The sequence below is a fragment of the Fopius arisanus genome, unplaced genomic scaffold (genome assembly GCF_000806365.1).
Source record: "Fopius arisanus strain USDA-PBARC FA_bdor unplaced genomic scaffold, ASM80636v1 scaffold00055, whole genome shotgun sequence".
Classification (NCBI taxonomy): domain Eukaryota; kingdom Metazoa; phylum Arthropoda; class Insecta; order Hymenoptera; family Braconidae; genus Fopius; species Fopius arisanus.
The window spans coordinates 162,789-177,613 of NW_011887794.1; the positions used below are offsets into that span (position 1 = coordinate 162,789).

General features: G+C 37.6%; 1 protein-coding gene across 6 annotated transcripts in view; it reads right to left on the reverse strand.

Annotated features, from left to right (window-relative positions):
* Positions 1-111: 111 nt before the first annotated feature.
* Positions 112-14,825, reverse strand: part of kcc (solute carrier family 12 member kcc) — a 63,642-nt gene continuing 48,928 nt past the window's right edge. For 2 of the 6 annotated variants that reach the window (XM_011307508.1, XM_011307511.1), the window contains exons 2-13: positions 12,377-12,468; positions 9,747-10,010; positions 8,992-9,177; positions 8,678-8,913; positions 8,116-8,297; positions 7,884-8,045; positions 6,353-7,788; positions 6,184-6,291; positions 5,903-5,926; positions 4,938-5,275; positions 4,727-4,866; positions 112-4,644 (exon numbers count right to left, since the gene is read on the reverse strand). In XM_011307508.1, the coding sequence (XP_011305810.1) occupies positions 4,553-4,644; positions 4,727-4,866; positions 4,938-5,275; positions 5,903-5,926; positions 6,184-6,291; positions 6,353-7,788; positions 7,884-8,045; positions 8,116-8,297; positions 8,678-8,913; positions 8,992-9,177; positions 9,747-10,010; positions 12,377-12,468 (3,260 nt within the window). In that variant the 3' untranslated portion in view covers positions 112-4,552. The other 4 variants (XM_011307512.1, XM_011307509.1, XM_011307510.1 and 1 more) reach the window with 4 other exon arrangements.

Genomic DNA, 14,825 nt, shown 5'->3' on the forward strand with positions numbered 1-14,825 from the left:
AGAGAATTTATGAGAAAAATTTTCTACTATCAGATGGTAAGAAGAAATCTGCCAGTGATTTTCTCAAGCTCAACGTAAATAAAAAACAATGAATATTGTTAAGACAACAAATGGTCGTAGATACATCGTTTATTTTTCAATCGCTTTTAATCGCAGTATTATCTTTCATAGAATCTTCCTTCATAATTTAATTACAAGTATTTATTCATTCATTTAATTGATCTTCTCATCTAGAGTCTACGGGTTATAGGTATCTCACAGTATTGACTCTCTATGTTAATAATCTACCCCCAGATGACTAAAAGTCTGTTTATCTACAAATATATCCATCGTTTAGTTCATTTATATAGTTTTCTTCATTTACCTTTGAAACTTAACTCTAGATTTTCCCCTTAACCGTTTCTTTTTCATTTGATCTTTTCACAGATTAACAAACACCTGTACGTGAAACTCTGGAGTCTCTGGATCTGATGACTTATCATTTCATTAATTCTCTTAACTCGTGAGTTATCGTTTTTGTTATTTACGTCTTTGCGAAGAATTCTGCGAGTCGTGATTAAGGATTTATTTATTTATTCTTGGATATATAATTATTACGATAAAGGTAAAGAATTTTTCATCATTTGACACATATGATTGAGGTTTCGAGCAAGTTTATCGCTGCTTAGCTCGCATCTCACAGCCTAGAGGTGATTCTTTAAAAATTCAAATGTTATTTCGTTCGTTACGAAATTCATGTTGCGAAGTACGATACTGAGTATGATAGAGGAACGTTTAAATATTTTCGAGTGAAAAAATTTTTCATCTTTTCCATTTCTACTTTCAGTAGAAAAAAAGAAAATGGCAAAATTTTTTTCGATTATCAAACTCGCTCCATATTAAAATCTATTCACTCGAAAATTTAATAAATCTCACCATTACCTCCAATAACATAGTACACACAAAATGTCATGTCAATATTGCATGTCTCGATGCAATTGTGCATTGAAATTCAACGGAAAAAAATCCAAAAAATTTGCGCTTTGAAAAAAAAAAGCAAGCAGTACTCTTGAGTGATGGAAAAAAAAATTGTCATGTATTTTTATTCTTTTTTTTTAAACTATCTATTTAGTTTTCTTCACTGTTCGTATATACAACGTGTTAGCAACTCAGTTGAAACAACATTTCCATAATAAACATTACGTTTCTCTCACGACTGTTTTTCTTTTTCATATAATATTTTTCTTCAACATTTCACGTATAAACTATGCAGTGCCGATGCCTATTAAATAGGTAAGTACTCATAAAATATATAATCGGTAAGTAATTAATGTAGTAAAATTATAAAATATAAACCGCAACACTTTGGACGATAGAATTTAATTATTCATAATTCTATATATATATATTTTTTTTATGTATATATAGAGATTTGTTATCTATACCAGCTCTGCGTTGAATACTTTGTTGTTTATGTTTTATTTCAATCTCGGATTTTTATTCCATTTTTGTTTTGCGATGCAGCAGTGAAATTGAATACAAGTTGTTTCAATTATTGAAACAAGAATTTTATATTACTTGATTAATTCATAGCTTTATCCGTCGAATGGAGATGAATTCACTGCGAGATATATTTTACGAATCTATTGTGAATTTTTAAGTTATCGGGCTTGGATACTCATTAAAATTAAAATACACAGTAAATTATACTAATAAAAATGGCGGCAATTCAATTATTCACGATCTAATGTCTAACAGTGCCTCTTAAAAAATAATTAACAATAATTACGTATTTTAATGTGATGAGGAAAGTAATGAATCGTAGAGAGATAAGCTTTTTCATCTTTGGCTTTAGAATAGATTTGTTGCGCCACAATTAAAAACAAGATGAATCCTCAGATTTTAACTAATTAATACGCACCACATTTTGTAATCAACGCCAACCGTTTCTAATAAAACATCACTCCTTCGCTTTGTGAATAAACTCGTCAATCGATAATGATATATCATTAAAATTTCTGTTTATGATTTTTTTTTTTCATTTTTGTATCATAATAACGTACTTTCAAGTTCCTAGCTACTATTGCTGAATAGTCTGTGCACTTTACATCGATCAGGGTGAGTCCACATAGAATTTAATTAATTAATCTTCATATATTTCTTTTAGAAGTTTTTCACCTAATTCAGGTTTTAACACATCACACACGTGCTTATTCTTTCCTCAATAATTTTTCTTCAATGATTCAATTCTCTAATATTTATAGTTTAATCTTTGGATGTTGTTCAGAGTCTTAATAATCTATTGAATTACTCGTTTATTTTTAACTAATTAATTCTCTTCACAGACACCGATTAAGTAGACGGGATTACCTATAATCTTCAATGAGTCAATGAAACTTTGTTTATAGATTTTAATCTTTATTTTATCATTTCTTAGAATTGATTTTTTTTGTTTATCTCTTGTCAAAAAGACTTGTTGCTACTAGTGCCTATCTAATGATGGCATTGTCGAAGAGATTTGGGGCTATTTCCTCGATTAACCTGTTCCATGGTCAAATATTTCCCGGCACTTTGTGATTTTCTTTCAATCCGCCATTTCCAGTTTCTATTCATTGCAACCGGAACGTGATCTGAGCTATGGTACAGGTTAAACAATGTAATCACGAATTGGTAGCTCTCAATTCTGTCGCTAAATTCACCACTTATTTCATTAAAATTCGTCACTCTGGCATCTTATCAACACAAAGAGATGTATTTGTCAATCTCTTTTAAATAATCGGTATTTTATCCGTTGAAATAAAAAAATTCGATAATTAATTCTTACATTAATCTTTCATCGATCATTTAGTTATCTTTCGCGAGGATAATCCCATTTCACCACTGACGACAAATCTCCTCCTAAATCTGTTAATAATACATTCTAAATTATCACTACCTTTCGTAATATCAGTTTGAAATTCATCTTCGATACGCCCAGTAGGCCTTGGACAGTATTCATAAAACTGTGAGATCTAAGAAGTCGATAGTTTTTGTGAAAATGTTAATTACGGTAGATGTAACTAGATTGAACGCATGAAAGATTATCAATCGAAAAACCGAGCGCTTTCTGCAAGAAATTTCATTGCATTCTATACAAATTTTTTTAAGGAAGTCAAATTTTTCGCTGAACTCTTTCCACAAGTGATTATTACTTTAAACCGATAAATCGACATTTACATTTGAATTCAAGAATTACCACGAGAAAAATACAGAATCTTTTAATGAATTTCGATATAATAGATGGACATCCCAAATTTATAGCAGAAAGTCCAACGTTTTTCTCTCAATCATTCCGATACGCATTGAGAAAGTCGCCAGAGTCAGTCGTTAAAAATAATCATCATATCGGTGCGATTCCGATGGTCAAGTGTGAAAAAACAACAACGAACTATCAAAACCCAAATCCTAACCCACAAAAAAACAGAAACAATCGATTGTAACGAGCGATACAAATGATTCATGCCACTTGACCATAAAATTCATTATTCCTTTCAATACGATTTAATCCTCTAGCTCACTAACAATTTCGCTACCTAATATACGTCGCACCCTTAAAACTTTCTAATTGTCCTCTCTACCTAAAAGCAAGTGAAACAATTGTTACACACACCTATTAACTTTGTAATATTCATTAACGACAATGCATGTAGAAAAATGAGCCTCTAAGATTTGTCATTAGGTTAAACATCGAAGCAGATGGAAATTGTTCTGGCAGTGTTTTTCCACGGTGCTTCGATCCTATCCGTTGACCAAAAATTTTGATTTACGTCTCGACGGGAGTTTAATTGTTTTTATAAAGAGATGATAGGTTAACGTGGGATAACGAGGGGTCGAGTGATCGAATAAGCTTGATCGATTTCATTTTTTGGCGAGCACCACAGAATCTTGTTTCTCCCAGATCCCGTGGTACTCCTCAAAAACTTAGCCATTGTCTCACGTTTACAGGTCTAATCTATTTGACCACTCACTATTCATGTAATGCTCTTCGGACGGCGCATCGGGGGAATGCTAACGACACGTCGAAATTCGAACCTAATTAGCAAAAGTTTTAGCCTGAGAACTCGATCAATGGAGCATTTTCATGTATTATCTCGTGACGTCTTACGAAAGGTTTTGGATTAAAACTTTTCGTCCACACTTGTTACATTGTATCGAAATCCACTCGAAGGAAACTTATCCTTGGCACGTAACTTTGGCTTAATCAAGGCTCATCCAGACGTCACGAGGCCAGAAGGTAAGCAAGCTTCAATCGAATTTCTCTTTTTCATCTTTACGATTTAGATCTTTCACTCCTCTTCTGAGTCCTTTGAGTTATTAATAACGACCTCGAGGATTTTTTATTGCACAGGTTATAAACCAGAATACGAAGGCGTACTGGGTGCGTAAATTTTATAAAAATTCACGTTACTGCCCATCGATGGCACGATAGTTGCACAGCTAGATGCGAAAATTTGCATCGTAGATAGAAATAAAGTAAACTAGACATTTTATGGCGTATTTCTTCGATACGACATTTTGGGCTTGACGGCTCACTTCACGAGTACATTGTGATTACTTCGCGACCGCATCCATGCACCATGAGGACTTTTTCGAGACCCTCGGTGAGGACCTCCAGGAATTCCATATCTGAAAAGAGAAGCGCTTGTAAGCAACGGAAGAACAAACGGGAGAAGTCATTGATGCAGCATATCGACAATAAAATACTCACAACTGGATTCGCGTTCAATTTTCGTTTCCTTGGGCGGTCCAGGAAGATTGATAATGACCAGCTGAGCGTCATGGCTCTTGTTGACAATAACCTCGTTGAGTTTCACCGCAGTATGCATACGCCGTACATCGTCCTCATCCCTGAAATCCGGATTAATTTGAAAATTCAAGAAAAACATTGGAAACAGTGAAAAACAGCGAATGATTATTACGGTTTGATCGGTTGCGGTGGAGCTGAACTGCTCTCACTCTCGTTTTTGTCATTAGCACTCTCTTTCGCCTCTTTAGACTTCTCACTTGTCTCCTTATTATCCGCTTTAGGTGATCCAGACAACAAGCGCTTCTCCTCCTCTGACTTATCGTCAGAATTAGCCTTCGCTTTGTTTTCGTTATTATCACCACTTTCAGATTCTTTCCCAAGTGCCGTTTCCTGCACTAGTTTCTCTTGAGCTTCATCGATACCATTTGCCTGATAGCCTGGCTCCTGGAACCTCACTTTAGTCGCTGTCTTCACGTCCACATTGTGGTGGTGATCGACGACCGCTTGCACCTGATTGAAAACCAACTTTTGTCAATTAAACTTCAGCGATTGCCTCCATGCCTTGTTTTAGAACGATATTTCTAGACTATATTAAAGCTCTATGACGGCCCAGTACATTAATCTATTCAAGCTGGCGAAATGAACGTGCCAACTAAGCGTGGGAATATGTTTGAGAAATAAAAGAAATCCACTTGTTCAAGAGTCAATCCTAAAATTAAATCCTGAGTTTCTGTTATATATCGACACGTTCTTTTATTTGAGACCGGTCTTACCGCTGCGAATAGCGAATTAACGCCAATATAGTGTATTCATTGATTCTAATTTTTTTTCGATGAAATGCATTTACAACCCGATCGAAAGAATGTTCTTGACAGTGAGCAGTAGAATATTTTTACAGTGGATTTCTTCAAGCAGTGTCCGTGAAACCCAATCATCGATGGTTTTACGATTTTTTTTAGCATCATTCAATTAATCACGAATGTACGGCACACGATATGAAAATTGAGGATGGAATACGGATAAAATTATTTAGAATCTGTGTATATGTGGATCGAGGGAAAATGGGATTATTGGAAGGAGGTGAGCCAGACATGGAGCTATCTGCCAAACCACGGGTAAAATTTCCTCGTTGAGTACCTTGTCGAAGTCCAATGTCTGCACCTTATCCGTGACGAGCACGCAACAAAGAGACACATTTCCCATCAGTATCCATGTTGCATTATTATCTTCACGTTTATCATTATTATTTCTATTTGTGTATTCAATACCATATACTTTATTCATTTAGGAATTATCAATAGACGAGATCTCATTGAATTGCAATCATTGAATATTTATAATTCCTCCAGAACAAATGGAGAAGTCCCCATTGACAATTCCAGAATTTGTGAGACATAAAATTGAAAAGTGATTCTCACCAGTCCAAGGGATTCTTGCGGATTCAATCGCAATTCACGCAGCATCTGGTTCCTTTGCTCCATTACCAGAGTCCTTTCATAGGTGTATGCCGAAATATCAGAATTCATCTGAAATAATTCAGACCCGATAAATCCCAGAGCGATCCATCAGATTGCGTCAATCAATTACCATTTCCACGATTTCGATCTCTCCCTCAATCCTCAAATTGTAGAGCAGCTTCTTAAGATCTTTTTTCATCTGAATCGAGTTGTCCTCCATCTGCGCCACCGTGAAGATCCTCATCTTGCACTTGCTCCAGGTTCTGTGCTGTCTCAGCAAGAACGGTAACAGCATAAGGAGCCCTCCGTCATGAACAATCCACCAGACATCAATGAACCCAACGACTTTCTCAGTGGAATCCGGAAAGAAATTGATCCCCTTAGGCACCAGCACAGCCATCCTCGAAGTTGTAACATTCCTCACTGTCTGTAAGAATGTTCTCCAGTGATCGTCCTCGGACTGTCTCCAGCCATAAGGCCACCCCAGGATCACAGTATTCGGCTTCATGCCGCCCAAACCAGTGGTCTGAATGAGAGAGCTGAGTCCATCAACCACATCCCTGACAACGAGAACATCAACGAATCCCTTGACCTTCTCCTCATCCGCAATTTTCCTGAGACTCTGTTTGGCCGCAAGTGCTTCTCTGGAGTTCTTGGTGAAATCGCCCCGGATACAGCTGACGCACACCGTGAGACCTCTGCCGGCCTTCAGCTGACTGGCAAAAGCGAACATTTTCCTGTACTTCGGTACGAGTCCATCGGTCAGTTTGACGAGCATCAGAATCTGTGGTCTCCAGTTCTTCGTATGAGGTGGGCCTTCCTCAAGCTTCAGCAGTGAATACCTCGCTGCTGACAGGGCAAGACCCCTGATACCATCACCCCATTCTTTCTCAGCTCCACGATACTCGATGTATTTGTAGATGACACCAGCCATGCCCATGGCAAGAAGTGCATAGTACCAGCTGGTCATGAACATAATGGCGATACAGAGGGAGAGGCCGATGAAGGAGAGACTCCAGTGGTAGTACTTGAATCTCGGACGCCAGTTAGGTGTCTTCAGAAGGGTCTGAAGTGCACAGGCGAGATTGACGAAGCCGTAGCACATGAGGAAAAACATTGAGAGAAGAGGCGCGAGGTAGTCAACGTTACCGAGGAGGATACCACATTGACAAATGAGAATTGTGAGAATCAGAGCTCGAGTGGGCTCTCCTCGACTTGATGATTTAGCGAATGGTGAGAGGAATGGAATGATACTGTCCTTGGCAATGGCCTGGAGAAGACGAGGAGCACCTGTAAGCGACTGCAGCCCCGCCCCGAGAGTCGATAAGAACGAGCCGATGAGAATGACCCATTGATTTGGCCAAGCGATATTCGCAACCACCAGCTTGCCCCCAATGCTCTGACCAAATTTGTCGCGAAGCAGAAGATTGTCCACGGTACCAGCGAAAAGTAACACTGAGGAGAGGTAAACCGTCGAAGTTGTCAGGATCGCGCAGATCGTTCCGATGGGAATGGACTTCTGGGCATCCGCAAGATCGCCGGAACGATTCGAGCCAGCCATGATACCTGAGGACATTATCATTACCAGTTGATCAAAATCGGTAAAAGGAATTCAAATCTTTACGAGTAAAATTCTCAAAAATGCAGGCGAATTTACGAACCAGTCACGGATGGAAAGAATATTCCAATGAGAATGGTAAAGGCTGTTGTCAGATCATTGGTTATAAATGGAGCTATTGGTTTTGTTATTTTGTCTACGTCCACGGGATCCTCTCCGTAAGCAATGTATTGTCCAAGTGTTTGGAACCTTCCGGCCAGATTCTCTGAAATATTGAAACAGTTACTACCGTCGGACTTCTTCACGTTTTCTACAGACTCTCCATCAGGATATACCTAGGAAAACACCACTCGCGAGTCCTTTGATTCCCTTCACGATTTTGAAATCATGAGTTCTGTAGTAATCATCGCACGTTCCTGATGTACTGTTGCAGAATAGATCATGCGTTGTGCTGTAGTTCTTTCCGCACTCAGTAACGGAAACGTTCCTCAGGAGGCGTTTCCCCAGAACACACATTCTACCGTAACAAATACGTGATCAGAAATCGTTGAAAGATTCGATTTTCATTATAAGGATTGAAAACTGAAGGGCTCAGTGAGGATTTTCTTCAGTCTAGTCCAAATACTTCGTGGAAGATTCAATATCATTTCAAGCATTGATCGATTTTTTTTGAGCTTTAGTGTTCTTGATAGCTTTTCAACAGATTTTTTTCTCCGTACAGTATTCTCGTTATAGTCGATTGCATGGGACTGTAGGGCAAGTGAAATTCTTTCATAGCAAATTTGTGGACGGGAGAAATTTATTGTTCGTTATGTGCAAAAGGGAAGTGAGGAGAGGTGTGACTATAACGAGAGCGAGTATAACCGGATTCTAGAGCATATCAGCAAAATAACTTACTTGAGTGCATCGTTTCCATGGATATTCGTGAAAAGCCCGACGTATACGGAAATAATAGAGAATATGACGCACGCAAGGGCCACACCAGCAAACTTGTTGACAAATTTAACGCCGATGAAAACAACAGTACCCATAATCATGAGCAAACCCGTGCCATAAACTCGAAAATTATTCTCCATTACCGTAGGATCTGAGTTAGGGTCGCCGAAGATGCTCAGGTTTGGTGCCATGTATGTCTTTAAAAGTTGAAAGCATATACGAAATTATCGGGAATATCAAATCGTGTCAATGTGAGGGAGAATTGAGAAACTTACCAGAACAATTTCAACTGCACCGATGATGTACATGGCAGCTGCCAGAGTTGTGCCTGTGTAGAATAACATTCCAACTGCACCACCAAACTCAGGACCAAGACTTCTCGATATCATGAAGTAAGATCCACCCGCAGGCACTACTCCGTTCGTTGCAATTGCACTCATGCTAATTGCTGTTAGCATAGTCTGGGAAAGAAGTTGAAATGGGATTTAAGAAGTTTTGGGTACGACAATTTTGATGGAGTTGCTGCTGACTTGGAAACAATAGCAATAAAATTCGCATTGATTATTGTTTCAAGTTATTATTCAGGCGTAATCTGATTACTTGGAGTTTTCTTCTGTAATGACAGCGCAAATTGAATGACTTTTTTCATATTTTAAAATTAGATTGATAATACATTAACATCAATCTTCCAACTTTGTGGTGAGAAAAGTGGAGATTTATGGTTTTACATGAGTCTCTGCAAATTGTAGGGGAAAAACGTCTTAAACAGGGAATTTACTGGTTGAAGCGTGAATTGCAACCTTTTCATGTAAAAATGATGAGGAAAAAGTTTTAATTTTTTACGTTCAAAGTTTGTGATGAGAAAAATTGCATGGAGTTAGTGGATACCCGTGGCAGATTCTGCTCATCATAAATTTGTATAGAATTTTCCGCATGTGGAGAGACAGCGGATGGGGAAAATTGATGAGAAATTGTGCTTTCATCTTGACTCAATATCAGGTCCTGAGGGTCGAATGGAAATTAGACTCACGACACAACAGCAGCATAAGACGATGAGAAATCCTTGTATGGCGCCAGCAGTCCCTACAACCCATGTCAGACGGATGAACAGGATGACACCGAAGATGTTTTGAATGCAAGGTAAGAAGACACCGACAAGAGTTCCCATTCGAGCACCTCCTGGTGCTGGTGGTGCTGTCTTGCTGTCTGGATCGGTTGCTGGTGGAATCGTGTTGCTGTAGTCCGCCAAATTCGAAAGAATCGTCGCGACGCTCGGTCGGTCGTCTGGTTCCTCCTAAAATCAATATTTTTTAGAAAATCATTTATATCTCCAATTACTTCAACCAACACTATTTACAAAACCAAAAAAAAATCCTCCACTTGGTGTCGGTAATATATTCACGATTCACCATCAGTCAATTCCAGCCATTCCAATGCGCGTCGAGTCGCAAAAAAAATATATAGAGATAGTAAATACAATTGGAAAACAGTTTTCTTTAATTTGGCAATTAAAGATTGATAATAGGTGAATTATCAATTGTAATTCACTCTCATCAGTCTAAAAAAATGGAGTAATGAAAAAAAGTGGAATTCATTGGACGATGAAAGTTGAACAATTTCCTACGCTTTTTGCACGGCACAAGCCCCGGGTAGAATAGGTAATCCTATTAGTTTGAGATTCGAGATGCTGGGCACGTCGTACTACGAGTTCGAAGCCCCATTCCACTCCTCCATCCTCTAGAGATTTTCGACCAGAAGTTATGACCCAGGTCGAGAGAAAAAAAAAAGTCAGACGAAAAAATCCCGGGGATTCCCCCTTTTTTCCACTAACGATGAGTTATAATTGAATTTCCATTCTGTCTTATTCAATTGACGTCGATTCTGTCGTTTTATTGTGCCCCAGGTGAATTGCATTAGTTATGGAATGATTGAGAGGAATAATTAAACTTCTCTTTGACTCAATTGTTCAATTGATAATTGGTATTTCTGTGTTTTAATTATCCAATGGCAGTCAAAGGAGTTATTTTTACAGATTAATTGTTATTTGATTTGAGTCTAGAATGGAAAGATCGATCAATCGACATCTCTGGAGATTATATCGGAGCTTACGAGTCAAGGCGATCGAAGGCTTGCGATTTTCCAGGCGAATCAAGTGCCATGGAGTTTCAATCGTATCATAGGAGTGAGAGGAGATGTGCTCTGAAGAGTTGGTGATAAGAAATCTGGGTCAGTGAGTGAGGGGTTTATCATTAAAAAAATTCAATTGCTTTGTTCGTTTCCATGGATTTTCCAGAGATGAGAGTTAAAAAATTCCTCGACTTTAGACATCCACCGAAAAACTTCGATCTTCCCGGAATTAATTCGTTAAACTAACTGTGACGTCAGTATCTCAAGAAAAAAATATTTTCATCAACGATTCTGTGTGATGCACCAGAGATACCGAAGTCAGCATAAATTTAACTAGATCTCCCAGGTCAGATCGTTATTAAAGTTTGAGAAACTCTCCACTAGCCCAACCTTATCACTCCCCAAAGTTTCATTATACTGTTAGATACAGGTCATTCACCCAGCGAATCCCTGAAAGTTCTTCCACTTGAAAATTGTTCTATTTATTTCAACAAAATGCTAGAACCAGAATTAACAGAATAAATTATTCAGTTTTTTCTACAACCGATGAAAGTTGGGGAAAAAGTTCTGTGAAGTCTCGAGAGGCACAAGAGACTCTAATCGAACGAGAAATTTTTTTTTTTTTCCTTTTAACTTGGCAGAAACATTTAGCACGGAGTTTGGTCTTGGGGTAGATGTTGAAAGGGGAAGAATGAGACGTGAAGCTGCAGTTGTCTTTTATCTCTGGGGTATTACAATGCGAATGGGATGTGACTGGGTCGAATGAATGTAGAAAAGTCGGGAAAATCGGGGGAATAATACGGAAACTTGGGAATTCCCGGAGAAGGGAATTTTTCTCGGGGTGATAATTGCGGTGATGGAGACAGGGGATTCAGGTCACAAGACATCAGATCATCAGACCGTTGTACCGTGAATATTCATGAAGGCATTAGGAAAATTAGATTGTTGAATTGGAGTGGAATAGCTCTCATTTTTTTTTTCAAGGAATCAAGCGAATCCATCGAAATTCGGTGAAAAAATTATTTCAAATCTTTTCACATTTTTTCTATCGCGATTTATTACTGAGCCATCACCGATCGGACAAAGAAGATTAACAATATTCATTAATTCTTGACTTTTTATCCTCAATTCGAAATGCCGAACGAGGCGGATGGAATATCCACTGAATATGCATCACCACACCGGGGAATCTCGAGCAGAAATGAAAAAATAATGGAAGAAAAAAAAAATCGCTGATCGAACTCTCGAGTACTCACTCGACCCTGTTCTCAAATTTTTACCTCCCGAATTTGTGAAAAATGCCAAAATGGATATGAATAAAAAAAGGTAGACGAGAAATAGAGGAGGAATTATAGTACGAATTGCTCCAGGAAAAGCCACCGTTTTTATCATCCCAGAATTTATCTCTGACTCAACGTGAGAGTGGAATTCTGCCAAATGTTCACCTCCAGGCTATTCGAGAAATTGAGAGGGAAAACTTTTGAATGTTGATATCAACGCGTGTTGTGAATTAATTCGACCAATTTTACTTACACTGTACAGATAGAGATTCGTCTCATACCCCGACTTCTTCTCCGAATTGCCGTCGACGATGGGATCTCCATCTCCGCCTGCACAACGAACTCCTGAAAAAAGAAAAAAAAAAATGTCAACTTCATTAATAAACTCTCCAAATCGATTCCACAAATATTTAAAAATAATTTGGTCAATCCAAAATCACTCACCATAAATATAATAAATAATATAATAACACTTTCGACTGTAAATTAAATAGTCCATAACTTAAATCCACAATTCATGGAAAATCGAATGATATAAATAGGGAAATCGGTTGGCGAGTCGTCTGCGAGTTGTTCCTTCAGTCCTGCGATCTCTCAATGAAAATTTTCACGTTAAAATAACGCGAGAACACGTACGAGATCGAATGCATCGTCAACAAAACGTTGCGACGCGAATGGAACAAGAGCTCGGAATACGTTTCAACAAAAGCGTCATGGGAACGAGGTCAACGTGATTTCCCTTACAGCAATGAGTAGTCTGTGTGCATGTCCGTTTTTTCCTACTTTTCACCCGTTTCTGTCTCTCTCTTTTTTTTTATCACCCTTCCACTTTTATTTTGCCCGTCGCCGGCCGTTTGCCGTATTTTCTGAAAGAAAATATTCATTATCCCACTCTTTCTGCTGCCGACAATAGTGTTCTGACGGAATCGTTAACTGCATCACCTTTTAATTGTTTCATTCGGTCGAATTATTCAATTATCGAGTAATTAAATTTTCGCGGTTTTATCTCGAAAATTCAGTGAGCGAAATTCTCCTCCGGGATTAATTGACAATAAAGAATTATTCTTGGTGATAATAAATTGGTGGAATTGTTTTTTAATTTCAATTATAAGATAAATTTAGTATCCCTTTTTTTAAATCATTATTATTGTCAAAATTGGAATTGGAAATGAGAGTTTTTATAAATTTCCGGAATTCTTTTTTTTCCTTTCATTCTCTCAGATTGTGAAAAATTCCAAGTACTTGACGCTTCTGGTTGCATAGGAGATGATAAAACCGCGGTGATGACTGCATCCCCGGGGGCTGTGTTATAAAATTCGCATGAAATGATACATGAGAGACACTTTATATTCCATACACTATCCCGAAGAAAAACCGTTTAAATCAGAGCTGCTCTTTAAATATACTGTGCATTTAAGATGATACTCCGTATATATTTCACCAGGTAAATAAACCTCCATTTAATATTTCCAATCCATCAGAGAAACTAATCCCTCTCTTGAGACTCGTCGAATCCATAATTATTGTTCAGTATAATATTTTTTTTTATATATATATTATTTTTATAATATTTTTTTTACTCAAGAAAATCCATGAGTTGAAAATATTATTCTGGTGGTTTAAACAATTTTAATATATCCGCTATTTCAAAAAATAGTTGTGATTATTTTTTTTTTCGAGAGTGAGCGAAATGAGCGAATTGAGCAAAACGAGCGAAATGAGCGAAATGAGCGAAAAAAATTAAAAAAGCGCGGGAAAAATAGTTCAGTCCGTTTCTGGCTTCAAATCTCGATCAGAATAATATTTATAAAAGATATTAAAAAAAAAGAAAAATTCCTAGTTAAATATCTTATAGTATTCCGCATGTGCGACCTCTTGAAATAATTCGCACGTCAAAACATTCTCTTCCTCGCGAAAAATAAAACTCCGCAACTGTAAGAATAAAAAAAAATAATAACGCACTTATGCAATCTCCTTGTATCACTCTCCTGCACTTGATAGTCATGAAGAGCTGAATATATATTCCACAACTCTCCGGGAAATTTCAAACTACTTTTCTCCCCCACGTCTGTATACATCAGTTACGTACCTTGTGAAGTAAGTGACAAGGTTTCAATGAAGTTTCAAATTAAATTGAATGAATATATCACGATTTACATAATATTTCCATTCTACTCGATGCTTCTCTCGACGGGAATGGAATTTCAGACAGATAATAGAGAGAGGAGTGAGATAATATCGATGTGAGAATCATAAAAAAATTGTAAAATACGATGAGACGAATTTTTTTACTCTATTTTTCGATTATTTTCGTTATTTTTGTTATTTTTATTCGTTATTTGGGGTCCACATTTCGGTTATCCCTCGGATGATTCGATAGAAGATTCAACTGACAAAGGAGTCAGTGGGGAATGGGAATATGTACGTTGACAGAGTGTACAGAACAAATCTTACGGTTGTGCAGCTTTCAGAGACTGAGATATGATTTTCGGATGAGAAATATCCGACTGGAATATCCGGTTTTCCTGTGAATCATTTCTCGGAGATATTTCACGTGAAATCTACCCTGAGATTATTTTAATTTAATACCGGGGAATTATTAAATAAACAAGAGTGCGTGGAGTAATTCTGAATGACATGCGACCTTTCAATTACCCCCAGCCCTGAAATTGAAACTCTGACCCCTTTTCTCCCACCTCTCG